Source organism: Micromys minutus (genome assembly GCF_963924665.1).
Source record: "Micromys minutus genome assembly, chromosome: 9".
NCBI classification, from domain to species: domain Eukaryota; kingdom Metazoa; phylum Chordata; class Mammalia; order Rodentia; family Muridae; genus Micromys; species Micromys minutus.
Window position 1 is genome coordinate 56,796,867 of NC_137978.1, and position 16,533 is coordinate 56,813,399.

At 42.0% G+C, this 16,533-nt stretch overlaps 2 protein-coding genes across 2 annotated transcripts; both read left to right on the plus strand.

The window, feature by feature from the left end:
- Positions 1 to 6,999: 6,999 nt before the first annotated feature.
- Positions 7,000 to 7,461, plus strand: LOC308423875 (diphosphoinositol polyphosphate phosphohydrolase 3-alpha-like; the record flags this gene model as incomplete). The annotated part of the gene is made up of 1 exon (XM_080920677.1): positions 7,000 to 7,461. One exon carries the CDS (start codon positions 7,000 to 7,002, stop codon positions 7,459 to 7,461), a length of 462 nt encoding a protein of 153 aa, XP_080776803.1.
- Positions 7,462 to 14,804: 7,343 nt separating this feature from the next.
- LOC308423823 (diphosphoinositol polyphosphate phosphohydrolase 3-alpha-like) lies at positions 14,805 to 15,266 on the plus strand (the record flags this gene model as incomplete). The annotated part of the gene is made up of 1 exon (XM_080920596.1): positions 14,805 to 15,266. The coding sequence occupies one exon, from the start codon at positions 14,805 to 14,807 to the stop codon at positions 15,264 to 15,266; it is 462 nt and encodes a 153-aa protein (XP_080776722.1).
- Positions 15,267 to 16,533: the final 1,267 nt, after the last annotated feature.

The following is a 16,533-nucleotide window of genomic DNA, read 5'->3' on the forward strand; positions in this document are numbered from 1 at the left end:
AGAGTCTGGTCAAGTGCCATCTGTTACCAAAGGCCATGTCCCTGAAAGCTTCCATGGCTCTTTGGCTTCATCTCTTGTCATTTCATCCCCTTCTTCCTCCCCAGTCTTCTCTATTATCACTGTGTCCTACTCTGCACAAATCTAAATGTTCTACCCCATGCCCAAGTATTATATTCTGGCAACTTTACTGATAGACCAAAAACCAGTTAGAAACAAGGCCCTTCAGTGTATGGACATGCAGGTTAAAGCATTAGTAGCAAACTCCAACATAATCCCATGTCTGGGAGAACAGGGCTGCGTGCCCTTTTCTGTCCCAGTGAGTACCCCTTTCTGGCACTCTCAGAAAAGAAAATGTGTTTATTGTATCATTTATCTTTTGTCTAAGTGAGGACAGTACTCGCTCCTTTTTCTTCAAGTAGTTGTAATGACAATTCTCATAGGGTATGAATGCTCTCAACAGATACCTCTATCCAAGATACAGCCTCTGTTTCCCTGTACTTTCTCTCACATTTTTTATATCATTTTAGAATCTTGATTTGAATGGGGTTGGTTTTTTCCAGTTTTTCAGAGTGACTCTAAATTTACTGTATCTGAATATAATTATCATAATTATATTGCCCATGGACCTAATGCTTCATAGCCAAATTTAACAGAAAAACACATATTCCGTCCTCCACAATTACAATCTCCATTTGAGGACATTTATATATCTAAAGGGTGGTCAAACTATTTTACACATTCTAGATCCTGTATCCTAAAGACCTAGAGAACAAGGGAACTTATAGTTTGGCAGTGACTGAGCACTTATTCTTTTTTGGCCCAAATACTTTACTTAGACAAAAGCAAGTGTTGGGCAACATTAGGCAAAGATATTAGTAAGGAGACTTCTGTCTGTTGTTATAATTTTCTGAGGAACCTCTAGACTGATTTCCAGAGTGTTTCTACCAGCTTGCAATCCCACCAACAATGGAAGAGTGTGTCTCTTTCTACACATGCTTGCCAGCATCTGCTGTCACCTGAGTTTTTGATATTAGCCATGCTGACTGGTGTAAGGTGGAATCTCAGGGTTGTTTTGATTTGAAGTTCTATGATGACTAGGGATTTTGAGCTCTTCTTTAAAAGATTCTAAGCCCTTCAATATTTCTCAGTTAAGAATTCATTGTTTAGCTCTGGAAGCCTTTCTTAATAGGGTTATTTGATTCTCTGGAGTCTAATTTCTTGAGTTCTTTCTATATATTGAATATTATCCCTCTATCAGATGCAGAATTGGTAAAGACCTTTTCTCAGCCTGTTAACTAATGTTTTCTCTTCTTGACAGTGTCCTTTGCCTTACAGAAGCTTTGCAATTTCTTGAGGTCCAATTTGTTGATTCTTGACCTTAGAGCATAAAACATCAGTGTCCTTTCTGTTCAGGAAAATTTCTCCTGTTCCCATGTGTTCTAAGCTCTTCCCCACTTTCTGTTCTATTAGTTTTATTGTGCCTATTTTCATGTGGAGGTCTTGGATCCACTTGTACTTGAGCTTTGTATGAGCAGATAAAAATAGATTGATTTACATTTTTCTGCATGCTGACTGGCAGTTGAATCAACATCATTTGTTGAAGAGGCTGTCATTTTCCCATGAATGTTTTTAGCTCCTTTGTCAAAGTTCAAGTGACCATAGGTGTGTGGGGTCATTTCTGTGCCTTCAATTCTGTTCCTTTGACCGACATGCCTGTTTCAATACCAATACTATTCAGTTTTTATCATGAATGATCTGTAATAGAGTTTGAGGTTACAGATGCTCATCCCCTGGTAGTTCTTTTATTGTGAGCAGAATTTCTGCTATTCTAGATTTTTCATTATTCTAAATGAATTTTTACATTGTTATAAATCTATGAAGAATTGAGTTGGAATTTTAATGCAGACTGCACTAAATCTGTAGATCATTGTCTGCAAGATGGCCATTTTTACAATGTTGTCCCTTCTAATCTGTGAGCATTTTTCCATCTTCTGAGATCTTCTTCAATTTCCTTCTTCAGAGATTTGAAGTTCTTTTCATACAAATCTCTCACTTGCTTAGTTAGGGTCACACCAAGTTATTTTATATTATTTGTGACAATTGTGAAGGTTATAATTTTCCTAATTTCTTTCTCAGCATGTTTACACTTTGAGTAGAGGATGACTACTGATTTGAGTTAATTTCTATCCAGCCACTTTGCTGAAGTTGTTTATTTGCTGTAGGACTTCTCTGGTGGAATTTTTGGGGTCCCTTATGTATACTATCATATCATCTGCAAATAGTGATATTTTGACTTCTTCCTTTCTGATTTGTATCCCTTTGACTATTGCTGATATCTAGAAGGGTTTGCCAGCAAAAACAAGTTTGGGTGTGTCCTCAGGGGCTCTAGCAGAATTATACACATACAGATGAAATTGCTTGCAGCAAACTGTTGGACTGACCATGGGGACTGCAATGAAAGAGTGAGAGAAAGGATTTAGGGGGCTGGAGTTTCGCAACATCATGGGAAGAACATCATCAACCAGCCAAGTCACTGAAGTGAAGAGGGTGATAGAGAGAGGGAGCAGCTTCATGGAAGAAAGTTTAAAGCGGGGAGGAAGGGGAGTGAGGGAGAAAGGGTATAAGATTTTAAATGTAAATATAGAGACTATTTAATCAAAGTGGTGAAAAGAAGCATCCTCACAATGATTTGGTTTCAGTAAATAAAAACTTTTTGCCAATCGCTCTTGCATAAGAATCTTCCTGTATACAGATCTGTTCCATTTGCTTGTTCCATCCAAACCTGAAAATCTACAAGTGGATGGAGACTCATTATTTAATCAGAGGTCTACTTTGGCAGGGAGAGTGTGGCTACAAAGGATGTGTTCAGCTGAAATGTATATAAAAAGTCATCAGAGGAAGAGAACCTCAGCCTCTGGGAGCCTGGAGGTACAGCTTTTCCCTGCCTGAACATGACGATCTGTTACCAGTGTCCAGAAGAACTAAGTCCCTCAGCTCCACCAGGATACCACACCTCATGTAACCTGCTCCAGCCTTGACCTCTTGATTTGTACTTAGTGGGTTTTTTTATCTATAGCCTGTTCTGAATCCTAAGCAATTTTTATTATATGGCTAATAACCACTTACTAATTAGTACATATTATGCATTTCATTTTGGGTATGTATACCTCAATCAGGAAAGTATTTTCTAGTACCATCATTTGCCTATAAAACTCTTGATGTTTTTATTTATTCTTACCTTTATTATTTCATAGTATAAATAAAATACATTTGGTTGACTACTATCTGGGTTGTTTCCAGCTTCTGGCTACTATACATAAGGCTGCTATGAAAATAGTGGAGCATGTGACTGTGGTGGGGAATATTCAGGGTATATGCCCAGGAGTGAAATAGCTGACTTGTTTGGTTGATGTGTTTCTAACATCCTAGGAACAACCAAATTGTTTCCCAGAGTGTTGGCAACAATTGCCAATTTCACCAGCAATTGAGGACAGGTCCTATTTCTTTACATCCTCACCAGCATGAGCAGTTATTGGAGTTTTTGATCTCAGCCATTCTTATTTTTGTGAATCGAAATCTCCAGGTAATTTTTATTTACATTTCCCAGAAGACTAAGAACGTTGAAATTTTCCTTAAGTGATTCTTTGTAATTAGAGATTAATCTATCAATGAATTAAAGGGAGGATTGAGCTAAAGAGGAGGGTGACCCCATAGTAATTCCACCAGTCTCGAATAACATAGATTTGAGACAGCTTCCAGAAACTGAGTCATCCTACCTCTCAGCATAAGCATGCTTATCTAAAGCCCTCACTACATATTATAAGAGTTTCATTCTGTGAAACTCACTCAAGTTTAAAAACTAGAAGTAAAAATGCCAGACAGCTGAAATTGCAGATACATTTTGTATTATGCAGGGATCTCTGGAGTCACAGAACTTACTGGCAGTCTCTATATAGCAAAGAATTTGTTGGTGACTTACAGTCTGTAGTCCAACTCCCTGATAATGGTCAGCTGCATCTGTCAAGATCAACCATGTAGCAGATTCTCAGTATCACAAGAAAATAGGCAAAGAGGGGCAGCCTTCCTTATTTAATGTCCTTATGTAGGTCTCCAACTGAGGTGTGTGCCAGATTAAAGGTGTGTACCACCACACCTAGATCTGAGACTTACTTTGTCCCAAATGACCTTGAGCTCAGTGATCTCCTTGCCTTAGTGTCCTAAGATTAATAGCCTCTATGCGTCAAGATCTGGATCAAAGGTGGGTCTCCCAATTCTGGATTGTGGTTCATTCCAGATATAGTCATGTTGACACACAGAAATAGCCACTACACTTTACTACAATTCAGGCAGTGGTGTCACACACCTTTGATCTCAGGTTGTTATTCCCAGTCATAAAATAAAACCATAATACAGCTGCACAGGATACATGATACCTTTCTGAGGGGTGAAGCCAGGAAGTCATGGCTATATTTATAAATCTGTTTCTTTTTTTTTAAACGACTTTATTTTACAAAACAAAGATAAATGTACAGATTTTAAACATTTTTTGCTTGAAATTATACATTTTTGTCAGTACTGTTTTTTTCAGATATTAAAATAATTTTTACATAAAACCATGTGAATATATTTTTTAGTCAGTACTTGATTTTTTTCAAGGGCTTGACAGTATGCATTGAAAACCTAATAGTTACAATGAGCTTAAAGTACATACAAAACAAAACGCAACATGGCAATAGTCAAAGTCTTCTTGTTTTGTGAATATATTTTTTTTTGTTTTCTTTATTTCTTGGACTTCATACAGTCTGTGAGTTGTTTCTGGGGGAGTGCAAGCCTCTGGGTTTAGCATCCCAATATCAGTGACTGCATATTATGTCTGTTCTTTTGTGACTGGGTTATCTCACTCAGGATGATATTCTCTAGATGCAGCCATTTTCTTAAGAATTTGGTTAAGTCATTTTTTTCTGATGGCTGAGTAGTATTCCATTGTGTAAATGTACCACAATTTTTGTATCCATTCATCTTCTGAAGGACATCTGGGTTCTTTCCAGCTTCTGGCTATTATAAATAGAGCTGCTATGAACATTGTGGTGCATATAACTTTGTTGTGTCATAAATCTGTTTCTTTATGAAATATTTTTAACATTTTCATACCAAAGAATAATATTGAAAAGTATGAAATAAATAAATAAGTTGAAAATATAAAATAATTATTATCATTGTTATTTAGATTTATTTAATTTTGTGTGTATTTTGCCTGTGTGTTATGTATTTGTGTGTGTGTGGTGTGTGTGTATACAGAAGAGAGAATTATTTCCCTTTAACCTAGAGTTAGCTACGTGAGTGATAGGAACTGAAACTGGCTCTTCTTAGAAGAGCAGTAAGTGCTTTCAAACACCAAGCCATTTCCCAGCCCAATTCTATTGAAGAAAAGTAGGTTTTTTAAAAATAGGATAGTCTCTGTATTTACATTTCAAATGTTATACCATTCCCCCAACTTCTTCCCATGTTCCCCCTCAACTTCTCTGAAAAATCAAAAAAAACAAACAAACAAAAAAGTAAATGAGATTTTAATTGAATGATATGCCACTTTGTGTTTAAAAAATTCAAATGCAAGGGATCTCTGTGTATTCCTGGAAACTTCTCTACGAACAAGGCTAACCTCCATCTCACAGAGATCGTCCTGCCTCTGCCTACCACAAGCTGAGATCAAAGGTGTGTGCCACCACTGCCTGAATTGTAGTAGTGTAAAGTGTAGTGGCTATTTCTGTGTATCAACATGACTATATCTGGAATGAACCTCAATCCAGAATTGGGAGGCCCACCTTTGATCCAGATCTTGACGCATAGAGGCTATTAATCTTAGGACACTAAGGCAAGGAGATCACTGAGCTCAGGGTCATTTGGGACAAAGCAAGTCTCAGATCCAGGTGTGGTGGTACACACCTTTAATCTGGGACACACCTCAGTCAGAGACCTATATAAGGACCTTACAAGAAGGAAGGCTGTCTCTCTTTGCCTGCTTGCCTTGTGGTACTGAGCATCTGCTACATCCTTGGGTTTCACAGCTGCTGACGAGCATTATCGGGGAGTTGGACTCCAGACTGTAAGTCACCAACAAATTCTTCACTATATAGAGACTGCCAATAAGTTCTGTGAGGCCAGAAAACCCTGAATAATACAAAATGCACCTCCAATTTCTGCTGCATGGCATTTTCCTCTAATCTCTAGGAAATCTGGAGTCAGTTTTACACATTGAAACTCTTATGCTAGGTACTGGGGGATTTGGACAAGCATATTCACCTGACAGGTAGGGTGGCTCAGTTTCTGGAAGCTGTCTAGACTAGGTTCATTGACACTGAAGGAATTACTATGGGGTCACCCTCCTCTTTAGCTCTTCAATCCTCTCTTTAATTCATTGTTAGAATAATCTCTAATGACAAAGAAACACCTAAGGAAAATTTCAACGTCCTTAGTCTTCTGGGAAATGTGAATCAAAATGACCTGGAGATTTAAACTAACAAAAATAAGAATGGCTGAGATCAAAAACTCCAATAACTGCACATGCTGGTGAGGATGTAAAGAAATAGGTGAAATTGGCAATTGGTGCCAACAATCTGGAAAACAATTTGGTTGTTCCTAGGATGTTAGAAACACATCAACCAAATGAGCCATCTATTTCACTCCTGGGCATATACCCTGAATATTCCCCACCAAAGTCACTATTTTCATAGCAACCTGATTTGTAATAGCCAGAAGCTGGAAACAACCCAGATAGTACTACCAAATGTAGTTTATTAACAAAATAAAATAATACAGGTAAGAATAAATAAAAACATCAGGAATTTTACAGACAAATGATGGTACTAGAAAATATTATCCTGACTCTGCTCTGCTCCCCTCCAGCCTCTCCAGGCCCCTTCCCTGCCAGCAGGAGCTCCTTGGCTGCTCCCTAGGCAGCTGTAAGCGACCTCAGAGGCTGTGTCTTTGGCGAAGCAGAGGATGAAGTGGAAGCCGAACCAGACGCGGACCTACGACCCCGAGGGCTACAGGAAACGCGCAGCGTGCCTGTGCCTCCGCAGCGAGCGCGAAGAGGAGGTGCTGCTGGTGAGCAGCAGCCGCTACCCCGACCGCTGGATCGTGCCCGGAGGGGGCGTGGAGCCCGAGGAGGAGCCCGACTGCGCGGCGGTGCGCGAGGTGTACGAGGAGGCGGGAGTCAAGGGCAAGTTGGGCCGCTTGCTGGGCGTCTTCGAGCAGAACCAGGACCGCAAGCACCGGACCTACGTGTTCCTGCTCACCGTCACCGAGCTGCTGGAGGATTGGGAAGACTCGGTCAGCATCCGCAGAAAGCGCCAGTGGTTCAAGATTGAAGATGCCATCAAGGTCCTGCAGTGCCACAGGCCCGCGCATGCCCAGTACCTGGAGAAACTGAAGCTGGGCGGCTCCCCTACTAATGGGAACTAGGCGGCCAGGTCCCCGCCAGAGAGCGAGCCCTAGTGGACAGAGACAAGCTCAAGGTCACACTGAAGTCATCCTTGATGTGAACCCAGTATTCAGAGGTATTGTCAAGTTCACCTGAGCACCTCTGAGGTTCCCAAGGAGACCGCTCATCTGGTTTTCCTCCTACATCTTGGAACACTCCTCTGTCTGTCTTGCCAAAAAATGTTTCTGCTCTGGTTGTTGTACTCTTGTGTGTGAACAGACTTAATTCAGCACCTACAGCCTTCGTTGCACTTTTCGGATGTGTCTGCCTTCTTCATTAGACCTTTGAGAGCAACGACTGTTTTTCCTTACTCTGCATATTCTGCATCCAACACACTACTTGAAATAAGGTTGGCATCACTGGAGATCTTTGATGCTATTAGTATTTTGTAGTCTCTTTGTGGATAAACATTTCCCTTCCAATCTGGTGCCAGTAGAATATCCGCTGCCTTTGGATTTACTGATTCAATATTCTGTATTTGGTGGTGGGCATGAAGAAAAACGGCTATATTGGCAGTTTTCCAAGCTAATTGGGCCATTTATTTGCCTAAGTGTCTTTTGCCTCGCTCCCTGTTTCATTTGGCTGCGGTTCCCGTGCCTTCCCTAATACCTTCAGCTGGTTCCCCAGTACCAAGCTCTCTGCATGTTTGTGCAGAGGCGTGAGAGTGCTACATCGGTGTCCCTTGGAAAGACTTCGAGGGGAAGAGACCTCTGTAAAGGAAAACACAAAACGAACCATTTAAATGAGGGAGCTCAGCTCAACTCTTGCCAGAAGGATAACTTTATGCCAAGGACAGGGACATATTGCAGAGTTTTGTCACAGGGTGGGTGTGATGTCAGCTTCTTGCACAGCTTCTCCAAAGGGTTCCAAAGAGGTTCTGATTCGGCTGTTTGTTTTGTTTCGCTCTTTCATTATAAACCACTGTATTGGGAAAGGCTCGCACTCCCATTTAGTGTTCACACTCTTCCTCATGGTACCAGTGAAATGTATTGTGTCCCCACATCTTACAGATTTTAAAATAAAACCACACATTATAATTTACTGGAGTGTCTGCTTGTGATTTGTACTGTGGATTTGCTTTCTATAGGAACCTTTATCTTTAAGAAAACTGTACTGAAAATTTACACAGATGCTACTGTTTATTTGCTTCAGTATAATCAGGGTGGTATAAGTTTGTCCATAGATGAGGCAAGATCGACTCTGACATGATAATTGTTGAAGCTGTGTGATAGATGTCTGAGAATTCATTACTCTCTATACTTTTGTATATGGTTGAAACTTTCCATAATAAAAATTGCAAAAACTGTATTCCTTAAAAAAAACCATATTATCCTGATTGAGGTAATACAAACCAAAAATGACATGCATGATATGTACTAATTGGTAAGTGGTTAGTAGCCAAATAATAAAAATTGCTTAGGTTTCAGAGCAGGCAGTCTTACTTAGAAAAAAAAAAAAAAAAAACATTTTAAACAAAAACCACCAAGTACAAATCATATAACCAAAATTTCAAGAGGTCAAGGCTGGAGCAGGTTACATGAGGTGTGGTATCCTGGTGGAGCTGAGGGACTTAGTTCTTCTGGACACTGGTAACAGATCGCCATGTCCAGGCAGGGGAAAGCTGTACCTCCAGGCTCTCAGAGGCTGAGGTTCTCTTCCTCTCCTTTATTGGAGAGGCACTGAAGTCTGATATTGTTACCTTCTGTAACCAGTTAGCATCATAATTTCCCATAGGTTCCAATAAAACTGTTTTGAATGAGAACATGTATATTTTACTGAATTCTCTAAATTCATAATTTTTTATTGTTCCTTCCTGGCCCATTATATTGGGTCATCTCATCTCTGCCCCATCCTTCTCCTAGACCTGGCAGAATACAAAAATACCTAATTGTTATTTTATTGCAGAGATTTACACTTGTATGCTTCAAAGGGCACAATCTGAATTGCATATATGTTCTTTTCGAGTCAAGATCCAGTGTTTAAGAATGCTTGCTACTCATTGAGGTGCAGTGTTTGATTTCCAGTAAGGAATGGATTCAGAACTTGTGGTACACATACACAATGGAGTACTACTCAGCTATTAAAAATGAGTTCATGACATTACTAGACAACTGGGTGGAAATTGAAGCTATCATCCTGATCGATGTAACCCAGCCACAAAAGAACAGTCATGGTATGTACTCACTTATCAGTTGATACTAATACCCCCCCAAAAGCCTCAAAATACCCAAGAAACCACAGAATTTAGGAAGCACAAAAAGAGAAAAAAAAAAGGCCATATTATGAAACTCTCAGTCCTTCAAAAAGGAAGAACAAAACTGGGGCCGGAAAAATACAAGGCCAAATAGAGGAGCAGAGATTGTAGAAAAGATCTAGAGAGACTTCCTCCCTTGGAGAATCACCCCATATGCAGACACAAAACTCAAGCAATATTGCTGATGCCAAGAAATGTTGACTGGCAGGAACCAGATATGGATGTCTCCTCAGAGGCTCTCCAAGTGCCATATAGACACAGATGAGAATGCTTGCAGATAAACATCAGACTCCACACAGGGACCCCAGTGAAAGTGGTAGAGAAAGTGCTGAAAGAGCAGAAAGATTTGCACCCTCATGGAAGAGCAACATCATCAATCAGCCAAGGCACTGAGGTGGAGAGGGTGATTGGGAGAGGGAGAACCTTCCTAGAAGAAGCAAGTGGAGGGGGAGGAGGGAGCGAAGTGTCGGGGAAGGCTATAATATTTGAAATGTAAATACAGGGGATATCCAATAAATATGAAAAACATAAAAAAGGAAAAGTAATAAAAAAAAGAAAGTCTGAATGTGAGATAGACATGCCAGTGAATCTTCTCCTTACATCACTTTCCCTTCACTCCTTTCTCCTCTTTCTGCTTCTTGGTGTGTAGCTGTGAACTTTGCACATGGAGACAGAATGCTCTAGACGTTAAGAGCAACCTGGGCTATGTGGTCAGACCCAGTGTCAGAAATCAAAGAAAAATGAATCCAAACCAAGTGAATTTTTGGAAATGCTCTACAGGAGAAAAGAGTAAGAACTCCTGGCTCTGTCCCTTCAATCTCATGTTCTATGAAGAGCTGCAGCAGATGGAGGAAATGTAGGAATCAGTGTGAGGGGACTGGGTCTGACTGAGTGCAAGTGACTTCCCAACATCCATGTTGGCCCACTAAGCTACTGCTGTAGTTTCTTGCCATAGGCTGAATCGTTCCCATGCTGATACCCACAGGCTTTAGACTACAATGAGTTGAGTTGTTCAGGCAGAAAATAGAAGGTCATGTCCTGTGGTTGATGCCAATATATAGTCAAATTGAGGTTGAGACCAGTGTCCTATGCTTGTACACAAGAGTATTCTTGAACTGAGAGATCTACCTACCTCTGCTTTGAAACTACTATGAATAAAGGCATCAGTCACAAAAATTTGGCTTCAAGAAACTTTTGTGAACCCGGATTTCGCCTAAGAATCTTCCTGTGTATGGATCTGATCCAATTTACCTACACCATTCAAATCTGAAAATAAACGAGTGGGTAGAAACTCAGCTTTTTCATCAGAGGTTGGTATGGGCTGGGAGGGTGTGGCTACAAAGGGAGGGGTCATCTGGAAGGTATACAAAGGGTCATGCAGACAGCAGAACTATCTGTTTCTCGTAGCTTGGAATCACAGCCTTTTCAGGCCTCGTTATGGTGATCTGTTAGCAGTGTCCAAGATCAAGAAAGTCCCTCGGCTCCATAAAAATACCTCATCTCATGCAACCTAGTCTAGCCCTGTCCTTCCTTAAATTGTTCTTATAATGTATTACTTGGTGGGTTCTTCTTTTATGTGATGAGTTCTCTCTCCATAAGATTGTCTGGGCTGTATCCTAGATATTCTGTATTTTTGCCTTATATCCACTCTTCAGTTAGTACAGGCCATGCATGTTGTTTTGGATCTGGGTTACCTCACTCAGGATAGTATTTTCTAGTTCTATCCATTTGCCTCCAAAATTCATGATGTCCTCATTTTCTAATAGCTGAATATCTTCCGTTGTGTAATGGAACTTCATCTTCTGTATGTATTCTTCAGTATCTGGGTTGTTTCCATCTCTGGCTATTACAAATTCGCCTGTTATGAACATAGTCGAGCGTGTGCTTGTGTCATGGTGGGGAATCTTCTGGGTAAAGGCCCAGGTGTTAGAACAGCTGGCTCATCAGTTCGGAGGGTTTTCAATTTGCTGAGGATCCACCAGATTGCATAACAGAGCGGTTGCACCAGTTTGTAATCCCACCAGCGAAGAAAGACTGCCCCTCTTTTTCCACATCCTCACCAACATGTGCAGTCACTTGAGTTTCTGATCTTAGCCATTCTGTTTGTTGTAAGGTAGAATCTCGAGTTCATCGTGGTTAGCATTTCCCTGATGACTAATGACTTTAAATGTTTTAAGTGCTTTTCAGCCATTCGAGATTCTTCTAAGGTTGAGTTAGGGGAAGGATTGAAGAAGATGAAGGGGAGGGCAATGCCATAGTTACAAAACCAGTCTCGGTGAGCCTGGAAACCCAGGAGATCCCAGAGACTGAGCCCCCGAACCAGGCAATATACACAGACTGCTCCAAAGCCCCCAACACACATGTAGCCGAGGAATGCCTAGTCTGACTTTAGTGGGAGAAGATGCTCCTAATCCTGGAGGGTCTTGAAGCCCTAGAGTAGGTGAGATGGAGGGGTGTTGGAGTGGAAGGAAAGCACCCTTTGGAGGCAAAGCAGAGGGGGGATTGGATGAGGAACTGTGAGAGGGGGGCAATGGCTGGAATGTAATTAAAAAAAGAAAGAGATTGTCTGGACTGAAACTCAGAGATTGTCCTACCTCTGCCACCTGTGGGCTGTTTAACCAGAATGTCCAAGTGTGTTCTCAATTACCTCTAATTATTAGTTGGGCACTGTGATTCCTGTGAAATTTTTTTTTCTATTATTTAGATTTGTTTTTGTCTTTTGAGACAGTCTCACTGAGAATGTCAAGGTGACCTTGACTTCAAGGCAGTCTGAGCTGGAATGTCAGATGTGAGATTCTCAAGTGCTTTCACTACTGAATTTAAGCCTGGCATAATTTGATGTGCTTTTAATCTCAGCAACAGGGAGGCAGAGGGAGGCTGTGACTGTCAAAACAGCCAGGTATGATATGTGTCTTTAAAACAAAGCAAAGCAAGGGGCTGGAGAGATGGCTCACCGGTTAAGAGCACTAAGAGATCTTCCAAGGGAACGGTGTTCTATTCCCAGTAACTACATGGTAGCTCAGAACCATCTGTAACGGTGCCTTATTCCCTCCTCATCTGTGTCTGAAGACAGGAACATGTACTCGTGCACATTAAATAAATAAATAGACTCATAACTTAGTAAATAAGGCAAAACAAGCAAACAAACACAAAAGACCAACAAACAAATGGTATTTGTATCTGTCACTGATTCCTAGTCTCTTATCTTCATAGAACTCAGGGTGTCCTCAGACTTGCAGGAAATAACCTGTGTGTGTGTGTGTCTGTGTGTGTGTGTGTGTGTGTGTGTGTGTTTGAGTGTAAATGCATATTTACATATATAAAATATGTGTGTGTTTAATAGACTTTGTATCTCATTCATAGTTTGCTTTCTCCTCTCCTCCCATACCCACCCTTGAGAGCAACAGGAACCCGCAGGCTGGATGGGCTTTAAATCTGATGCCAGCCTACTTTATATAGCAGGCTTCAATTCAGCCATGGAAGATCCTGTCTAAAGAAGCTTAAAGTAAAAATAAAGTCAAAAGAAGGCATGTTCATCTGCTGATTGATATGTGGTCTAATCCTTTCAAGGAACCCAGGATAGGTGAGCTGGAGAGATGGCTCAGTAGTTAAGAGAGGCTCATAGGTTGAGAGCACTGACTGGTCTTCCAGAGGTCCTGACTTCAAGTCCCAGCAACCACATGGTGGCTCACAGCCATCTGTAATGAGATCCGAGGCCCTCTTCTGGTGTGTCTGATGATCCTCCTTGCTCTGCCTGCCACAAGCTGAGATCAAACGTGTGTGCCACCACTGCCTGAATTGTAGTAGTGTAATGCTTAGTGGCTATTTCTGTTTGCAAACATGACTATATCTGGAATGAGCCACAATCCAGAATTGGGAGACCCACCTTTGATCCAGATCTTGAGGCATAGAGGCTATTAGTCTTAGGACACTAAGGCAAGGAGATCACTGAGCTCAGGGTCATTTGGGACAAAGCAAGTCTCAGATCCAGGTGTGGTGGTACACACCTTTAATCTGGGACACACCTCAGTCGGAGACCTATATAAGGACCTTACAAGAAGGAAGGCTGTCTCTCTTTGCCTGCTTGCCTTGTGGTACTGAGCATCTGCTACATCCTTGGGTTTCACAGCTGCTGACGAGCATTATCGGGGAGTTGGACTCCAGACTGTAAGTCACCAACAAATTCTTCACTATATAGAGACTGCCAATAAGTTCTGTGAGGCCAGAAAACCCTGAATAATACAAAATGCACCTCCAATTTCTGCTGCATGGCATTTTCCTCTAATCTCTAGGAAATCTTGAGTCAGTTTTACACATTGAAACTCTTATGCTAGGTACTGGGGGATTTGGACAAGCATGTTCACCTGACAGGTAGGGTGGCTCAGTTTCTGGAAGCTGTCTAGACTCTAGGTTCGTTGAGACTGGAGGAATTACTATGGGGTCACCCTCCTCTTTAGCCCTTCAGTCCTCCCTTTACTTCATTGTTAGAATAATCTCTAATGACAAAGGAACACTTAAGGAAAATTTCAACGGCCTTAGTCTTCTGGGAAATGTGAATCAAAATGACCTGGAGATTTCAACTCACAAAATTAAGAATGGCTGAGATCCAAAACTCCAATAACTGCACATGCTGGGGAGGATGTAAAGAAATAGGTGAAATTGGCAATTGGTGCCAACACTCTGGAAAACCATTTGGTTGTTCCTGGATGTTAGAAACAAACACATCAACCAAACGAGCCAGCTATTTCACTCCTGGGCATATACCCTGAATATTCCCCACCAAAGTCACTATTTTCATAGCCACCTGATTTGTAATAATCAGAAGCGGGAAACAACCCAGATAGTACTCAAACAAATGTAGTTTATTAACAAAATAAAATAATACAGGTAAGAATAAATAAAAACATGAGGAATTTTACAGGCAAATGATGGTACTAGAAAAGATTATCCTGACTCTGCTCTGCTCCCCTCCAGCCTCTCCAGGCCCCATCCCTGCCAGCAGGAGCTCCTTGGCTGCTCCCTAGGCAGCTGTAAGCGACCTCAGAGGCTGTGTCTTTGGCGAAGCAGAGGATGAAGTGGAAGCCGAACCAGACGCGGACCTACGACCCCGAGGGCTACAGGAAACGCGCAGCGTGCCTGTGCCTCCGCAGCGAGCGCGAAGAGGAGGTGCTGCTGGTGAGCAGCAGCCGCTACCCCGACCGCTGGATCGTGCCCGGAGGGGGCGTGGAGCCCGAGGAGGAGCCCGACTGCGCGGCGGTGCGCGAGGTGTACGAGGAGGCGGGAGTCAAGGGCAAGTTGGGCCGCTTGCTGGGCGTCTTCGAGCAGAACCAGGACCGCAAGCACCGGACCTACGTGTTCCTGCTCACCGTCACCGAGCTGCTGGAGGATTGGGAAGACTCGGTCAGCATCCGCAGAAAGCGCCAGTGGTTCAAGATTGAAGATGCCATCAAGGTCCTGCAGTGCCACAGGCCCGCGCATGCCCAGTACCTGGAGAAACTGAAGCTGGGCGGCTCCCCTACTAATGGGAACTAGGCGGCCAGGTCCCCGCCAGAGAGCGAGCCCTAGTGGACAGAGACAAGCTCAAGGTCACACTGAAGTCATCCTTGATGTGAACCCAGTATTCAGAGGTATTGTCAAGTTCACCTGAGCACCTCTGAGGTTCCCAAGGAGACCGCTCATCTGGTTTTCCTCCTACATCTTGGAACACTCCTCTGTCTGTCTTGCCAAAAAATGTTTCTGCTCTGGTTGTTGTACTCTTGTGTGTGAACAGACTTAATTCAGCACCTACAGCCTTCGTTGCACTTTTCGGATGTGTCTGCCTTCTTCATTAGACCTTTGAGAGCAACGACTGTTTTTCCTTACTCTGCATATTCTGCATCCAACACACTACTTGAAATAAGGTTGGCATCACTGGAGATCTTTGATGCTATTAGTATTTTGTAGTCTCTTTGTGGATAAACATTTCCCTTCCAATCTGGTGCCAGTAGAATATCCGCTGCCTTTGGATTTACTGATTCAATATTCTGTATTTGGTGGTGGGCATGAAGAAAAACGGCTATATTGGCAGTTTTCCAAGCTAATTGGGCCATTTATTTGCCTAAGTGTCTTTTGCCTCGCTCCCTGTTTCATTTGGCTGCGGTTCCCGTGCCTTCCCTAGTACCTTCAGCTGGTTCCCCAGTACCAAGCTCTCTGCATGTTTGTGCAGAGGCGTGAGAGTGCTACATCGGTGTCCCTTGGAAAGACTTCGAGGGGAAGAGACCGCTGTAAAGGAAAACACAAAACGAACCATTTAAATGAGGGAGCTCAGCTCAATTCTTGCCAGAAGGATAACTTTATGCCAAGGACAGGGACATATTGCAGAGTTTTGTCACAGGGTGGGTGTGATGTCAGCTTCTTGCACAGCTTCTCCAAAGGGTTCCAAAGAGGTTCTGATTCGGCTGTTTGTTTTGTTTCGCTCTTTCATTATAAACCACTGTATTGGGAAAGGCTCGCACTCCCATTTAGTGTTCACACTCTTCCTCATGGTACCAGTGAAATGTATTGTGTCCCCACATCTTACAGATTTTAAAATAAAACCACACATTATAATTTACTGGAGTGTCTGCTTGTGATTTGTACTGTGGATTTGCTTTCTATAGGAACCTTTATCTTTAAGAAAACTGTACTGAAAATTTACACAGATGCTACTGTTTATTTGCTTCAGTATAATCAGGGTGGTATAAGTTTGTCCATAGATGAGGCAAGATCGACTCTGACATGATAATTGTTGAAGCTGTGTGATAGATGTCTGAGAATTCAT